The 18,123-nt window shown below is 37.5% G+C and overlaps 1 protein-coding gene across 3 annotated transcripts in view; it reads left to right on the top strand.

Annotated features, from left to right (window-relative positions):
• Nucleotides 1-18,123, top strand: part of PHF20 (PHD finger protein 20) — a 74,802-nt gene that overhangs the window by 52,814 nt on the left and 3,865 nt on the right. For 2 of the 3 annotated variants that reach the window (XM_030009757.2, XM_030009751.2), the window contains 6 exons: nucleotides 1,395-1,556; nucleotides 3,789-3,958; nucleotides 9,056-9,155; nucleotides 12,465-12,660; nucleotides 15,494-15,893; nucleotides 17,327-17,510. In XM_030009757.2, coding sequence (XP_029865617.1) covers nucleotides 1,395-1,556; nucleotides 3,789-3,958; nucleotides 9,056-9,155; nucleotides 12,465-12,660; nucleotides 15,494-15,893; nucleotides 17,327-17,510 — 1,212 coding nt within the window. Of the gene's footprint in view, nucleotides 1-1,394; nucleotides 1,557-3,788; nucleotides 3,959-9,055; nucleotides 9,156-12,464; nucleotides 12,661-15,493; nucleotides 15,894-17,326; nucleotides 17,511-18,123 lie in introns of those variants that run through there. The other variant, XM_030009764.2, reaches the window with a different exon arrangement.

Here is an 18,123-nt window from a genome sequence, read left to right as displayed (position 1 = left end):
CATCCTACATTTTTTTCGTAAAGGATAAATCTCTCTTCTGGAGAGATGAAGTGAAAGCCTGATTTAAAGACTATATTCATGCTGTGTTCCCTCTGTCATGTCTCATAACTGCTGTTCCACCTACTTAATAGGGTTGCAGTAGGAAGATGTCTTCTCTATTGATTTCATCTGCAGAGGCTTGGGAATGCTTTCCTCAGGCCATTTTACACTTTGAACTTCATATGTAGGCCCAGGTGTTATTAGTGATTGGATTCTTCACTTCTGAAATGGCAATTGATTCTGAAAGATTTGTCCAGTGAGGTGTTTACAGATCAAGCGTGGCAACTTTCTCTGCCATTGATGGATGTTTAGGATCATTAATGCAGCACATTTCAATCTGGTATGCATAATTTGTTAAACTAGAGCTCCTTATGGAGGAGTTTGAGACAGGAAAGAGAATATCTTTTTGTTTGCTGCCATGAAGAAACAGGGCAAGCTGTCTTGAGAGAGTAGAGAGGAAGAAAGAACCACAGGCAGGCTGGCTCAGAATTGTACTGAAACAAATAATTTTAGTGAGTTTCTGATTGTATGGTGCCCTCAAATGTAATGATAATATGCAAAGTATAATTTGTAAACTTATGCAATAGTTGCACAACTAGTAGCCGCAAACTGCTTGTCTGTCTACCCTTGGGTTTTAAAATGTTGCTTGCCTTTTTTTTGATGTTGCCTTTGTGGTTCTTCAGTCCAGGAACCTTGAAGGTTTTCTCCAGATAACTGATTGGAGGGTACTGCTTAACTGCTGACAGCCTCGATTTATACAGTCCAGCACATGACGAATGGGTATTTCACAGAGGAACTGTTCTTGATGTTTTCTCCACACGTTCCTAATTGGGGCCTTTCTCTTCCACCCATGTATCCTGTTCTGTACCTACACTAGAAAAATAAGAGAGGAGATGCTTTCTGTCCACTTTTTAGTCTGTGAGATTAGGGAGTGTGCGTAGCGCATGTGAATAATAGCAGGGTGTGAGGGAGAGGTCTCCAGCTAACAGTGCTTGTGTTAGAAGTGCCTGTAATGCAAAAGCATTTGTAGACTTATTCACCCTGAAGAATAGTTAGGTGTAAGTAACCAGTCTTTTCAGCCTTTCTCATGTCAGCAGTGAAGGATGAGTGAGCTGCATAAGATTTTTCTGGTTCAGACAATAATTTTCTGGTTCAGACAATAACTTTCTGGCCTCTAGAAAGCTTGCACATCTTTCAGCAGCATAGTGAAGTCCCAGAGTCCTAGCATATTGAAGTGAAAACTGTCTCAGTGAATTATACATGCCTGCTATGGGCATGCCTGGTGCTGGTTTTTCTTCTGTCAACTTTTCTTGACCACAGATTTCTAATAATGATACTTCTTTACAATTTTACAGAATACTCTGGCAGTGAAGAAAACACAGATATTTCGCAGGAGCTTTCTTCTGAAAAATCAGTTGTCACAAAATGTATTTCTTCAAATAAATCATCTGCCCACCCAAGCACACTGCTGCAGTGCTCTGATTCTGGGCAGCACAGAGGAAAATCAAAAACAAATGGTAAGATGACTCTCCTCATTGGTTTGTTGGTTCTGTCTTTCCATACCAGTAAATGTGTGAGCTGCACTAATAGACATGAAAGCTGGTACTCATGATGTAAACTTGGCTATTCTTATGCAGGACTGTGTATGTTTCCTTTCCCCTGCTTGAAGAAGTTGAACCCAGTTCATTTGCCAGAGCTTGATGTTGCTGCTTTTTGCTTTGACTTTACCTTCACAGAAGCTTGAAGACTGTTGCCCTTATTTCAGAACTGCGCCTTTTTGCAGCACCTTATTAACTCTGTAATAACTATGTTCACACTTCAGTAATTAAAATTTTCATATTTCCAAAGATTTCTACAGAGTAATAACTCATTCAGAGTTTATAATAGATGATATGCAAGTTTATACAGTGTCTGTGCTGTGTTTGAGAGACCACTGAAGGTGGTTATGTGTACTTGTATAGATACAGTATGATACATGGTTAGAATGACTTTCTGAGCTTCATAATGATGAGCTCTTGAGTAGCTATTTATTAGTGTCTTCATAGCACTTAATAAACAGAGCTCATAAAAATGTGGCTACTGTGTTCCAGCTTTCATAATTTTTAATATCTTGGTCCGTCTTCCTGTTTACTGTCACAAGCCGGTACAATAAAAAAGGAAGACAAACATTTTGTTCTTTCTGTTATTCTTAAAGCTCGCAAATTTGAAGGAAATGGGAAATGTATGACAGCTTGATATGTACGGGAACCTTAAATTCTTTATTGTACAGATACACTGTTGATGGTAATTTTTTTTTTTTTTGACACAACTGTTTTCTTGTTTGGTATTAGGCAAAATGGAAAAATTAAGTTCGGCTAATTCCATTGTATAGGGAAAAGAGGAAACATTAAAAACTACTGAGGCGCAGATGGTGATAATGTCTTAAAACACGTTCTGAAAGTCAGAGCAATTATGGTTTTGGAGCATATTGACCATAGAATGCACTCACTGTTTAGTAACATGGCCATCAGTTGCTCAGACTTCTGTTGATCAGTTCATAGACATTGAAAGAGGTGAAAAGTATTGGAAATAGTTTTATTTCATCCTTTTCACAATTGCTTTGCTGCTTTTTGCATCTGCAGAATTTGTACTAGCAATAGAAGCAGTGCCTAGATAAAGAAGACCTGGTGTAAGTAATAGTAAAACTCTTGTGTCGAGTGAAAGTGCAGGGTGCTTAACCTGTTGCTTACAGAGTACTTCAGGAAAGTGTGTCCTATCTCAGAGGTAGAATAAAACTTCTAAACATGAAAATTAACTAATGCATTGGCTTCTCAGCCCCCTAAATTTGAGAACAGATGTTTCTCCAAAAGATCTAGTTTATGCCACAGACTGGTGGTTCTATTTCTACAGTCTTGTTTTAGGGGCTAAGTGATCAAAATAGGTCCACCCAATATAGGTGAGAGACCACAATCTACTTAAGAGTGACTATAATTTTTCCCTTCTGCTCTCCTCCAGCTCACTAGAGTGTTTCCCAAATAATTAAAATCCTTCTCTTCTCCCTCTGACCCTCCCATTCTATCCCCAAGGAAGGTGTAGACATTGCATTAATATTATTGAGGTAAGCATCTCAATTTAGCATGTTGTTCAGTAAAGATTTTCTTGGCAGTCTTATTCAATCCACAGAGATGCATTAAAGCTTTTAGTGTGGGAACATTCTTAAAGAATACCTTGGGCAGCGCACTGCCCCTGAATTGATAAATGTGTCCTTAACAGGAGACTAAATGAAAATAATCACTTCTGAAGCAGGATTAAATTCTCTGTTGGACTCTGAATGTTTCTGTAATGGAGACATTACTTTGTGAGATTGAATGGTTTGTAAGACAGAACCCCCTTATTTCTTTTGGGGAACTTTACACTTGAAGTACCAAGTCATAATTCTGTACAAATTGCAGAAACTAGTATGAATCCTTTTTGAATTTATAAATCTGGTTTTGTTTATTATACTTACTTCTCTAAAGAGACTTTGTGCCTTTGGTTTGAGGCACTGTATGTTGAAAATACAATTTTAATGACAGCTGCTAAGTTGGAATATTTTGAAGGAACTATTAATGAGAATATAAAACTCGATTATGTAGTAACATTGTGATGTTCCTTAAATTACACGGTGAACTCATGCTTTTAGAAATGTATGACTGCATACTTGGGATGAAATCTTGAGAGTTATTTGACCTTTTTATAATTACTCGGGATTTTATCTACTTTTTGTATAGAGGATGGCGCCCTGAGTGAGTCATCTATGGATAGCTTGCCTTGGAGTGATGATGACTGCAGTCAAGATGTTGATGTAACCACGAACCCTGATGAAGAAGCTGAAGACAGTGATTTTGAGATTGTTCGTTGTGTTTGTGAAGTAAAAGAAGAAAATGACTTCATGATTCAGGTATGATGTGGAGGGTGAATGCACATTTCAGTAAATACAGTGGGAAGTGTCAGTAGAAAAGCTATTGTAGAAATGTGCACAGGTACATTCTGTACATGAAATAAACTGTTGTTGTCCTCTGAAATCATAAAACTTTTTAAGGTAACTTATCAGGGTGAGCAGCTGCTATGATAGGTAGAAAACCACTTTTTGATACAGTTTGGGTTTTTTTAATTGAAGGAAAGTGGGGGCAAAGGGACTATTCTATAAAAGCCATTAACGGTTGGCTTGTCACTTGTCAATTTGTATTTTTCTAAAAATTACAATATTTCCTAGGTTTAGAGAATATCTATTTTAAATCAGTGGCTTATCATCTGGCTTTTTTGCTTCCCTCTAGTTCTGAGCATGTTCAGAACATTGCCATGAGATGGTGGTACCCTTCTGCTTCTCTGCCCTTGCAAGAAGCTTGACTTAAACATAGAATCCTCTAGATAGGATGAAGAAAAAAAATCCTTACTTGAGTTTTTTGTTTTGAAGCAGAGCTGCAGTTGTCCATTCTGTAGCTTGTTGGGTTTTTTCTTTTTTTTAGGAGGCTCCTACCCCTCCTGTCTAGATAACTTTTTGCTTGTTGTAGGGCCTCAGTTCAAAGTGACAGTAGTATAGCTTGGCAGCTGTGCTCATTGCATATTTTAAGGTAATTATTGCATTCTTTTGAGGAGGTGGTTTTATTTGTGAAAGGATATGGCATGACACTGACTTCAGAAATACTTTTCTGACACACAAAGCTCGCTCCCGTCTGCAGCTTTTGAATTCACTTTCCCAGGCATTCTGTTGCTAATTTTTGAGAGGTTTGAATCCCACTTTATGGGACCCCTTACTGGGATAGTTCCTGGCATGCTACTGTGAACTGCATTTCTCTTTTTGCTGTTTGGAACTAGGAGGAAAGACAGAAGCTGATCTATACCTACCTCACAGCTGCTGATAACTTTTTTTGGTGGACTTTATTGCGTGAATGGAGGCAGAAACCTGTTAAGCAGAAGGTGTGCACTGTTCAAATTGTTGTGTGAAGAATTCTTGGCTTCTGCAGCAGGACAGTGGAAACAACTTTTTTTTGCTCTGAACATCAACAACCTAATTTTAAAAAACTTTAATAGAGCTTGCAAATGCAGCTAAATGTGATTTTTGTCCTCAACGGTCGAGTTTAACAGCTAACTTCATTGGGTATTTTTCTTTGGCCTTCCATACTATTTTATGGAGATTTGCTCTGGAACGTATGACACTACTTCTGTTGTGCATCAAAATGAACTTGGCACTATCTTTGTATTAGTGTGAGATCCTGGCAATGCAGGGCAAAAGATATCTTACGCATTAGTAGGAGAGGGTGCAATGATGGGCTGTGGTCAAAATTAGATAAATAACACCTGAATGTATAGGAGGAAGAGGAGTCTGACAGTTGGGAATAAAGGGGGCTGGCTGTCCTCTGAAGAGATGGCTCAATGAAAGACACAAAGATATAGTCTGGAGTATAATTTTCTGGCAAAAGTAGGCTCAACACTAGTCTATGCAGAATGGCAGAGAACTGACAGCTAGCTCAGGACGTAGTCTATGGATAGCTTTCACGTAAGGTTTTGCACGCTGCTTCTGAGATCCGTGTTGTAGGTTGAACTAGTTGGGGGTTTTTTTGAGTGTATTGCAAAGTTTTAAACACTTCGGCTGTGTTATAAAAGAATTGTCTAGGAGAGCAGGTTAATCTCTCTGGAAGAGAGATGGAGATCGACAGTGTGGTGAGTACCTGCATTTGTTATGGAGGCTGAAGCAACAGGAATTGGAGAGCAAGGAGGTAGTAGTAAGATTGGGGGGGGCGCAGGGGGAGATTAGGCAGATAGTTTGTTTAAGGTACCAAGTGCTGTGCTCTCCTCTCCATATCTTTCTGTCAGCCTGTAGTTTTTGGGAAAATGTTTTGAACAGTCTGGTCTTGTTGTTGATGTGGAAGTGCCTGAGTTAGCTCTTTAACTACAGAGCATTAGTACAAAGCAAAGATGCTATGTTTTACAGCTGTAGAATTATGATGAGGGAAACTTATTTTCTGCTTTTCGGAGGTGTGGTGCTGAGATTGACACTTCCCTTTGACTTTACAGAGTGAGGATCCCATGTAGTTGTCATAACTTTATAAGAAGGAGAGATTTCTTCCCTATTTCCTACTCAGACTTTAATTTGACACTTGGAAACATGAATTTGGAAGCCTCTATCCTAAAGAACTTGCATTCAGACTTGTCCTCTCTTCCTGAAGATACATAGTTTTGCTTGGTGTGTGCGTTTTTAGAAGAATATTGTCATTCTTTGCACTTGTCTCCATTGAAGTGTTTATTCTGCTCCTGCTTATTACTGATGAGATCTGACTGAAATATGCTGACACTTGGGGTACTTGCTTGAGCATGTCCCTGTGTGCCAGTCTGCCTTGACTTGGTATCAAAATTAGAAGCCAGGGCATTTTCTCCATGCATGTGACTGGAGGTTCCTCCCTGTATGGTGCCCTCTTGCAAGAGGGAGAATGGTAAGTCTTTTTTCTCTCTGAATGGTGCTCATTTCCAGGAGTTTGCCAAATTTAGAGAAAAAAATTGTTAATTTTAAACATAAGTAGCACCTTTATTTTTCCTGAAAAGATCAGGGACCATTAAGGTTTAATGAAACTCTTACACAGTTAAACCGAGAATTTGTTCCATTTAGGTCTTTAAACTAATAATAAAACCCACAAAAAATTCAGCTTAGAGATTTTGCAAAAAACCTATTCCTTTATCTTGAACTTGCCTTAAATTAATTCTCTCAAGCAATTTGTGCATAAAGAATACCATTCATTACACCAGGATACAGAAATATGGTTTTGCATTTAATTTAAGTACCTGCCTCAGTTAGTAGAAGGTAAAACTGGAAAAAAGTATAAAAAAAATAATATATCATTGGTTAATGCTATTTCATTCTGGTTTCTGTAACTTTGCAAGGAGGTTACTAGATTTCATTTATGGAGCCTGTGTAAAGTAGTAGCTTAGCATTGCTGTGTGTTGCTTCTGAAGGCACAGCACTCCCTTTTTTAGGGTAAGGCTTGGGACCAAAAAAGTCCAGACAAAAATGTCATTGTTCATTTTGGTTTTTATACCTAAACATTGGTGAATTTGTGTGTGATGTAGAGAATTCTGGGGCTGGATTTGGTGGCCTTGGAGGTGATGGATGTAAATGGACTTGGGATATTTTTGTTCCGGTAGATGAAAAGCTGCTTTAAATACATGTCCATTGGGTTTGGGTATTTCACACTTGAACTTTGATTTAAATATTATTGCACAGCTTTGTGTGTTTTTCCTCTTCAAAATGTCTTACTTGGCTTGCTTTGCTACTACTTCATGTGCAGGGTGTAGCTTCTATGTAGCATGTGTCCAGAGCAATAGCCTGTAGCCTGGCCAGCCAAGTGGTGAAGTAGAACATGCAGATAAAAGGAAGGACCTGTGCTCTGATGGGGTGGATATTTTACTCAACTGATATTTAAATAAAAAAGTTGGGATGCTTCAGTAGAGTCCTAGGCAAATTTGCCTGGAAAATCACTGAGTGTAGCTCTGTGCCATATGGCATGATTTATAGGATGCAAGTGTAACTAGGTCCAGCAGCTCCCTCCTTACTTTTAGCATGCAGTCTGTTTTTCTTAATCTGTTTTCTTCATTTTAGGACATGTTCTTCTGGCTCCTACTAATCATCCTTGTGAAAGGAGGATGGGCTCTCAGCCTTTTTTGAAAACATCTCCTTATTGCTTTAGGACTGTTAGCCATTTTGTAAGGCAAAAAACATTGTTAGTCCCATTTGTCAAACCTGTTTCTCTCTAAACTTTTACATTCTCCATTCCCAGTGCTGCTATTTCCTCCACACCTAGACAACTAATTTAACAGAGTGATGTATGCAAAAACCCACTAATTTAATACAATGATGTATGCAAAAACTGGTGGTCCCTTTCTGTCTTTCCTAGCTTGAGGAAAGGCAGGAGACAAGAGCAGCATTAATAAAAGTGGTATAAGTGGTGCTCAACACAGATGAGATGTTTATCAAGTTGGCATCTTTGTAGGTCAGTGAAGAGCAGTATCTGAGATTGCTTGTGGTTGCTGTTTGTGTTTGGTTTAGCTGATTTTTGAAAACCTTTGCCAATATTGACGAGATCTCTGCATTAAGCTTTTGGCTTGTGCTCTGAGAAATAAAGGTTATGATCTGTTGTCTCACTGCTTGTGGAAATAGTAATTCTGAACTGACACCACAGTTTCAAATCAAAATTGACCTAATGTTAAGTGGGGTTTGGTCTCATGTTTCAGGGGTCTTCAGGCTACAGTTGAAGTTTTGTCTGCTTGTTAAAGTGGGGGGGTGGGTTGGAAGTAACTGAAGCAGAACATGTGGATATAGTTTTTCCTGCTCTAAAACAGTACAGTGATTGCATTTTAAATAGCATAACTGTGCTAAAAAAGTAGGACCAAATTATATTCAGTCTTTGCCAATGTGATTGCTCACACTTGGAAGGATGTCAGAAGTTTTTAAAGCTAGTACAACTGCATCTGCACTTGAGTTTTATATTAGTAGAGCTACCTTTGAAATAGATAAAATGCTAGAGATAGAAGTATCAGTAAAGCATAATATTGGCTAGTCCTGTGTGACATAAATATCCCTTGGATTTTATAATTGAATGTGATTTACCCTTTGAGGGGGAACCTTTTAATTCAGAAAACTTGATATATTTTGCTAAAGAAAGCTTGATTGCGTACTGTTTTTTTGTCCTGATTATGTGTGCATGCATCTTGTGAAGCATTTTCATCGCCAAAGGGAACATTTTTGCACCTTTCAGGATCTCAGCTTCCACTTTGTAATTGTTGTCATTCTCCAGAAATCCATGTGAAAAATGTGTGGAAAGGGTTCATACTTTATTGTAGTCCGTTTCTTTAATGTATTTGCTTGTAGCTGGAAGAGGGGGGTAGGTATTAATACATTTTTTTGTCTTAAAATATGTAGATGATGTGTCTCTCAATTGAGGTAATCTTATTGAGCTCCTGTAGGCTTCATTTCTGTTGATGTGCACTTCTTGACTTTAAACAGTGTGAAGAGTGTCTGTGCTGGCAGCATGGAGTCTGTATGGGCTTACTGGAAGATAATGTACCTGAGAAATACACCTGCTATGTTTGCCAAGATCCTCCAGGTACAGAAATCTGAGGTTACAGAGCCTTCTTATATATGTAGTAACTTTATTAAGTTATATATATGTAGATATATATAGAGAGAGAGAGAGATAGATATATATAAAATTATTAAACAACATTTTTTTCCCTCTCCCCTAGCTGTGTCTGTTGTTATAGGTAATTGAGTTCAGTTATTGATACAGAAAGTTTAATTTATGTGAATGTACATGAGTCAGTATTGTAGAATTAGAGCTGGACAGGAATGGAAATGAATGTTCTAATTGTGGTGACCATTTGTCACATATTTGCCAGTAATAAGGATTGTGCTGTCTGGCTTTGGAAAATGAATTTAGAAGCACTCAGGAAACTTAAGCAAAGACTCCCCATGGGCACGTCTTACGGGATGTGAGTGCAGCTTTCCTCCAACAAGACCAGGCTTACACGTTCTTTAAAATAAGTCAGTAAGAGGCTCACTGGTTCTCGATGGCCATGGATCTTATCTGTCTGAGTGTGTTACCCAAGATAATTTATATTTGTATTTATGTTGGGTAATGCAGTCAGAGTTGATCTACCAATACTTTCTCTACTCCTATGTATTTTAAAATGCCTTAGTCCATCTTATGCAGCAGGTAAAATTACACTTCTGTGGATCTTTTCTGACTTCCTAACTCTGTGAATTATAAAGCCTTGCTGAATGTGGAAATGTATGAGGTTCGGGCTTGAGTCCATGTTCATAAATTATGAGAAAATGGGATCTCTGCCTAATCACAAGACTGTTTTGTTTTATATACATATTTGGATTGTGATCTCTGCTTTTTTTGGCTGTTTAAAACTACCAACTCTTTTGTAGCTTAACTCATTGATTTGTGTAGTTCATATGCTAATGTTGTGTTTACTCATAGCAAGGAAGACATGCTGCACTTATATTCAATTATCCAAGTAGTAATATAGTTTAACATTTTTTTAAAGTTTTTTACAGTATCTTGCATCCAGGATTTTAACCCTCTGTTTTCAAGATATTTTGCTTTTGATTTGTGTCAAATTGAGTTAGTTGTGCACATTAGTTAGGTTTAAATGCAGACTGAAGTTCTGTCATCATCCTTGAACTATTTCTATTTAGTAAGAAACTTTATCAGAATGCTTTTTGGTAAAAACTGATTACAACTAACACTTCATTTGCTTAATTAGTTTAATTGCTTGTATCAACTATTGCTTTGAAGATCCTGAAACTTTTTTATTTGGACTTAATTTTACTTGTGTCTTGGAAAAGGAAAACATCCGACTTTTTTCGTGCAAAAGTGGCTTCTCAATTTCAGTGAATCTGCTGTTGGCTTGAAATGAGCTAAATAGGCTTTATGAATCAGCACAAAAGTTGCTTTTAAAACTGGGCATAGCCATTCAGCAAACTTTTATTTAGGAGCTTTCCCCAGTTTAGTGCTGGTACTTGTAACAGCACCATTCATATTACTGGAAATAAAAGCAAGTTTAGTGTAATTATGCCTAAAAAACTGTACCAACTGTCATTTTAGGGTTTTTTTGAGTCAAGTGGGATTTTTAAGAGATTTGGTAGCATTTACCCTTGCTTAAACATTATCAAAATGTTTGATGTGACAAATTAATTCAAGCCATAGAAAGCATGCATTGTTGGATATCGTCTTGTGTCTTCTCTTAAGCTAACACAGCTAGAAAGAGAGTACTTTTGGCTCTGAGTACACCACTAAGTAAACAATGCCGTGGATGGGCTTCAGTTGGATAATCTCACTGTTGTTCAGATGACCATGGAGTTCTAAAATTCATTGTTTTATTCTTGTGGACTGAAGTTCATTTTCTGTCACAAATGGTAGTTCCTCTAACACAAAAATAAATGTGTGGGAATTAATACAGGTATGTCAGGAGTGTCTCCAAAGTGGTTCTGGCCATACCTAGAAGATCTCTTGCTTGTTACAGTGTATCTGCCTGAAAAATTGAGCTGTTACAGCCTTGAAAATTTGTTCTTGTCTATGTTGGTTTCTGTTGGAGATTTTTTTGGAGGTCTTGCCTCAAAACATTGAGTATTGTTCTATACAGCCTAGTGGCTGAGCATGCTTACAAGCTGTTTCATTTGCTTTTATTCCTTTACTGAGACAGAGTTAGTATCGAATTTAAGTTTGAAAGTGTCCTTAATGTGCACGGATGTTCATACAAGGCATGACATAGAATGGCAACAAAATGGTTTCTATAACTACCATCCAAAAGCATATAAACACCTGTTCTGCTTATTTCTCAGTATGGCTTCCCAAGAGTTGTGTTGCTTCATTGAGCCAAAGTTAATAGCATGGGTAGCAATGATACCAAATACGTGTGTAGTGCAATCCCTTATTCTTTCTCTGCTGCCAAGTAACGTTTTTTTTTTAGCTTCTCTTTAACTGCTGAAACTTCTAGTCAATATTAACCTGCTTATATTGGACACTTTTTTGTGAACGTCGTTCTAAGTCTGTGCTCCAGTATTATCTCTGGTTTTGTAGGTTTGCTGACTAGGCTGTATATAGGCCAGTGAATGAAGTGGTGTTTCTCAGGGTGCTGAGCTGTCTTCTGAGAACATCTGTTGTAACAATACATTTTACAGGGGGTGTGTGGGCTTTTGTTGGGTTTTTGGCTTGGATTTTTTTGTGTTTGTTTTTGCAGTTTAGCAAGGATCTCAAGTTCCACTCTTTCCTGCTAATACCATTTTGTTTGGCTGCTTAAGTTACTTTTACTGATGCATTTATCACATTTAACATAATTTCATTTTCGCTGTTTTTGATATTCCAGCCTTTTAAGCTAGAATTAGCAGTATTAATAGCCTTAGACAAGTTTTCCATCAGAACCTCATCACTGATCCTTTAAAATTTACTGTTGAATGACTGTATTAATACATGTATGATGCTTAAAAACAAGACCACTGGAGAAGGGAAGTTCACTGCCTTTTGCTGCATTTTTCTGTCTGCAGAGAGCTGTATTCAAACTGTAGCTTCAGTTATAACTGTGGTTACCAGGCAGTGTGATACCCTGCTAAAAATCCACTTTTCTGTGTGCATCAGCTGCAATTACCTTTTGTGAATGTCCTTCAGAATTTGAGGTCTGAATGCTTTTACAGTTGGGCAGAGGTTTCTGAGGTTATTGTCTCACTTCCCACTTTACAAGTTATTATGTCTTCAGGGTTTTGTCTGCTATTATAGGATCTTTATTGGTACTACTGATAAGAACAAATAAGCTGTTGTAAGACTTTGAGATAATCAAAATGATTACCAGCAATGTTAACATACCATAGTTAATGCTTCATTTTAACACGTTCATTACTGTTGCTTTAGGTCAGAGGTCCAGCTTAAAGTACTGGTATGAGAAGGAGTGGTTAAGTAATGGTCACATGCATGGCTTAGCATTTTTGGAAGAAAATTATTCCCACCAGAATGCCAAGAAGATAGTAGCCACTCACCAACTTCTTGGCGATGTACAGAGAGTGATAGAAGTACTGCATGGACTGCAGCTGAAGATGAGCATATTACAGTAAGCAGTATTTAAGTATCGGTCAGCATGGTCTCAATGTGAATTAGATTTCAAATAGTAGAAAAATAACCAGAAATTCAGACTTCTTTTAGTGCTTCTGTAACAACATAGTTTGAATTGCTAATGTGATCTTGACTGCTTAAAAACTATTTAAGTGTGTTGAGGATTGTAAATTGACTACGTGTATAGAAGAGTTGGGAAAGTATGAAGGAAAGAGGGAGAAAACAACAGCTTCTCCTAAAGCACCTAAATAGATTTAAGTAACAAGAAGAGGGTAGGTGTAGAACCTATGGCAGCATTCTTACAATGCTTGCATTCTCCATTTTAGTAATTCTAAATCATAGCTTTTCCAGCAGAAATCAGATATTTTTGTTCGGCAAATTGTGTTGCTTTGTTGTAGTAGGAGAAGTACTTGCACCTTCAGCAACCTGTTGCCATTCATTTCTATGCAAAGATTATTACAGATATATATGAAAAAATAACATTCAGTAATCACTGTAGAAATCAAGTTTTCTGCATCTTTTCCTCTTTAGTCATCCTTGGGTTCTGATGACTGAAAAATTTTTTTCTAACTCAAATCCAGCAGTTGTAAATTGATTGAATTCCAAATTTATTAGTTGTTAAATTTCACAGCAGCAGCTATTTGGAAAGCAAAGCTTTTAGTGTGTCCAGTGTTCTTTATAACTTTTTCCCTTAAATTTCATCTATGGTGATGCAGTAGGGCTGGTGGCAGTACTTGAAATTCTTAAATATCTTTAATAATGCTTAAAGCAAAAGAGCAGCAATTTTAGCGTAAGGTTTTGCTTTTTCATTATGGTGTCCTTCAGTCAGATCTGCAAGTAATCTCTTTCCTCTTTGGAGAGGGTAGAACATAAGTATTGTAAGATCACTCCTTAGGCCTTTTCTTAAATAGCAAGAGTTCAGATTGTGACTTTCCAATTGTAGAGTAAACTGAGATTTGCACAGTACTAAGGTATGGAGCACTGGGCAAGTATATGATGCTTGTTACAGACTTTGTTCTTTTTCTTGCCCGTCCTGAAGTTGTGTAATGACCTGGTTTAATTAAAGATGAGGTGTGGTCCTGTTAGGATCATCTTGTTAAAAGCTGTAGCCCCTGTTTTTGTTATCATCAGATAAATCAGAAAGGATTTTAAAAATTGCGGAATTAGAAGAATGATTATATTGTTGATGCAGATCTACCATCTAGGGGAGAGGAGATGATTTCACAGCTGCCTGAAATTATGAGGAGAGTTTTGCTCAGTATTTCAAGAAGGTGGCAAAGGATCAGAGGTGACTTTGACAGCTTCAGTGCAATGGCAGGGAGAGCCAGCCTTCAGAAGGCAATAGTTAAAAGGTTGCTCAAGTATTAAGCATTCAATTTTTCATCCTTACGTAGCTGGTGCATCATCTTTCAATTTTCTGTCTTCTGTAAAGTTATCCCTTGCTCTTTGGCGAGCAAAATAGTGCCTTTAGGTGTAGCATATCAGTGGAGCTGGAATAGAAAGCTTTGGTAAATGTACGCTTGGCTTTTACTTTTTTAGGCGTGCCTTCAGGATTGCTCATGAAGGATATCATAGACATGCAGTCACTGGAGGTAGAGTGCTTGTGTAAAGTGGTCTGAGCAAGTCCTTGGCAGTTGTAGTTTCCTCTGATAGACACTGAAGAAACCTTAGCTACTATAGAACAGATCAAAAAGCAGTTACTTTGGAAGTAAAACGGTCACGTTTTGTTGAGTGGTTTGGAGAAAAGCTGGATCAGCCTAATGGAGTAAGTCCATCTGCCTTTGTTTGCAAGGAAGCACAGAGTGGGATTTTGGGGCAGACCACTTTCTTTCCATATGGCTGAATGCAGATGCTTTAGGGTCAGGATTTGCTTCTGCTGCATTCTTGTAGCCTGTAGCAGATAAGCTGCCTACCCTTTGAAGATAAGCAGAGTGATTCTGCTTTGCTCTCCTTTTTACTGCTGTTTTAATGCCTGACAGATGTAGAAGAACAGTATCGGTTACCATGCTTACTATAAACTTTTTGTTTGTTATATCCATGTAAGAATCTGATACCTATAGTTGTCCCTGCTGCTGGAATAAAAAACATATTAGTCAATTTGAAAGCAATTAAAATATGAATTTTTTATAAGGAGCAGGTGGGGGGACTATGGCATGTTGGTATACCAGGCAGTAGAGTTTGCTTAGCGTCTTGGGATTTAAAGGAAAGTTAAAGTCTTAAAGGAAATAATAAGGAAGTTGTACACCACCACCCCAGCCCCCAACTCCCCAGTTGTTGTTGTTATTAGAGAGTTATAAAAGATCAATGGATTTCATTTTGATGCTTATTTTGGGGAACTACAGGGTAAAGTTTGATACTGAGTGATTTGAGGGGGTGTTTTTGTTTTACTGGTGTTTAAAATTGTTAAAATCTTAGTTTACCTTCAGTGTACTTGACTTACCTTACTAAAAATACCCCAGTGAAAATGAGTTCATGCTGTTAATAAATTGCAAATACTGAAGCAAAATGCTCCTTCAAGGGCAACATTGGTAAAAAGCTGTATGTATCTATTTGAAACCTATTCTACAATTTTTTTCTTAATGCCAACACTTGGCTTATACACCATGTGATAGAAATGAAAATAGTGAACAGAACATTGTAGGAAGATACACAATTGAGGTCCGTGGAATTGTATTATTTCAGAATACTTGGGTATTTTTTTTACTGATTATAATGACTAAAGCATGTAGTAGTTCAAATATTCTTACTTAATTTCTTTATGTAATAGGATAGTTTGATCAGTCAGTTTGGCGTTTAAATTTGGATGTTTTACTACTTTTATGTTTGAACAGAAATAAAGAACATCCTGACCTAAAGCTTTGGTGCCATCCATGGAAGCACATTACGGTGGATGAAAAAATTCATACAAAACATATCATTCACATTGAGGAAAACTGTTGCAGAGAGGATACAGCAAGTTATAGAACTTGGAATGGGACAGTTGAGAAACCCTCAACCATTCCTTCTGTGGAGGAATCTTACATTACGAGTGAACACTGTTACCAGAAGCCTCGGGCCTACTACCCTGCGATAGAGCAGAGATTGGTTGTGGAAACAAGAGGTTCAGCCATGGATGATGGAGTAAATAGAATAAGGGAAAATGGGGACGATGCTCTGTCAGAGAGATTTGGCTGGAATCTGGACCGAGAAATATGTAAGGTGGAAAATGAATCCAAACACAATTACTCTAAGGTGATTAAAGTAACCCCATCTGCATAGAGGATGTGTTTGCCTGGCAAAGTGAAGAACTCAATCCTTTTTAATAGTAGTTTGTTTATTTGTGTTTAGTTTTTTCCTATCCTGTTAAATCTATAGTTGCCAATATACATTAAAATGATAGACATATTACTTGAAATGGAGGAGTTGATTAACTTACAAAAATAATCTAGGTTGAAGAGGACTTCTGGACCTTAAATCACCTGCACAGTCAGTGGAACATGTATTACGGTCCACTAGCAGTTCATTGCTTCTTCCTTTTATGTATGCTTAAATGTAAAAATAAACACTAGCAATGGGATAGAGAGAACAAGGCAAGCATGTATGATACTACCAAATACACTGGCATTCCAGCTTTTAGTTATTTCCATCTTGTTCCCATGTTTCTTGTAATAAATACATTAACTAAATTAATTTCAAGTTCTTCAGGCAGCATTTGCTGGTGGGGGAAAAAAAAGTAGTAGCCTGAACTGGTCTTTAAGAATGATCATCATTGAATAGTCCTGTATCTTCTTCCTACTGAAGCACTCCAGTGTTATCTTTTCAACTTTTGGTTGTCATTTTCAGCCCTATCAGGTCTATCAGAGGCCTTCATTTCTACACCCCAAGGCAAAAATTTTGCTTCGATTAGTGCCAAGTCATATGAAATACAGTCTGACAAATGCAAGAAGGACTCTGGGAAATACTGAACTCCCTATATTAGATTAAAAGGTTGTTTAGCTTGTGTTTCATGCGTATGTAAGCTGTAATTTATGTTCTTTTTAACTTATCTATCAAATCAATTGAGGTTGCTTTATGTTTCCCAGAAAGGCATATATTTCAGTTCTTCAGTCTTTTAGGAGCCTTTTTCTAAATCCTGTCGTATTTTTTAGCAAGATGATGAAAAAAGTAGGGGAGTAGAACCAACACTGATGGTGTAGTCACGTTTTGTAAGTGGTGGTAATGTGTTTTTTTTCTAGATGCTTCTATGAAAGTTTTAGTGGAATTGAGATTATATTGCTTCAGGAAAAATCCCTTCTCACTGCAAAACCATTTGCTCTTTAGTTGATTACTGTCACGTTTAAAATGGCTTTAGTGTTCCCTAGGATGCACAGATTAAGTGCAGTATCTTTCAGCTGGAAGTTGGCAGGGAGCTAGCTATGTGTATATATGTTATCTTTTGAAAATAAGATGCTTGTGAAGTGCAAAGAATAGGTCTTAGCAAAATACCTATAAAAGTATGTCTGCATTTAGATACACTTGCCCAAACTGCCTTAATATTTGTGTACAATCTCTTCTCTGTGTGTCTCTATCCTCCACTAGCCTAAGATTAGTTGAGCAATTAGCTTGGGTAGCTGTAAGGACCCAGACAGTCTGGCTCACCAATTCTATTTCGCTGTAACAAATATTAATGTTTGTATTTCTGCTAGGTAAGAGAGTCTGTCTCTAAGAAGGTCTCTCCAGAGGAAGCTATTGAAATGAAATTGCTGGAAAAAGACAAAGAAGGAGTTGTGAACTCGCAGCTGCAGTGGCAGCTTAATCTTTTAGCTCATGTGGAATCTCTGCAAGATGAAGTCATACACAGAATGGATTTCATTGAGAAGGAGCTAGATGGTAGGTAACATTTTTCTGTTTCAAAAATTAACTGTATTTAACTGAACTACCTGTTCAAAACATAACTTGAATTTTATTACTTCAGACCTACAGAGATGATCGTTGCTTTGTCAGATTTACTGCATTTACTAATAGAAAGTAGACATGCTGATGATGATGTGGGGTGGATTTTAAAACAAAGATCAAATTAAAACTGAGCACCATTTTGTAGAAAAAGTTCTAGTTAGATCACCTCTAAGTACTTGCATCAGATGATGTAGTAGAGTATCTTCCATGTCTTCTTGTTTTCAGGTTTTTGTCATTTTCCATAGCTCTTCTGTGTGTCTGAACTTCCCTGTTCTCCAGGGGCTTGCTGGCTGTGTTTAGCCTATTCTAGGTGGCCTCTTTGGTGCACAAGGCTCTCTTCCTGTCTCTTCTGAATTCTTTACTTAAATGTCTCTTGAAATTTGTTTTCCTAGTAATGGAAAACTTCTAAACCCTTTGTGTTACATTAAACAATCCAGGATAGTTCTTTTTCTTAACATCTTTAACTCTTACCATTAGTTCTTATAGTGGCTTACAACAAGCAGCTTGTCTTGCAAGGGTATTGGGGATCTAACCTTTGCCAAAGTAA

The sequence above is a fragment of the Aquila chrysaetos genome, chromosome 3 (genome assembly GCF_900496995.4).
Source record: "Aquila chrysaetos chrysaetos chromosome 3, bAquChr1.4, whole genome shotgun sequence".
Lineage (NCBI taxonomy): Eukaryota > Metazoa > Chordata > Aves > Accipitriformes > Accipitridae > Aquila > Aquila chrysaetos.
Note: the sequence above shows the minus strand (reverse complement) of the source record. Positions and strands in the feature narration are given on the sequence as shown.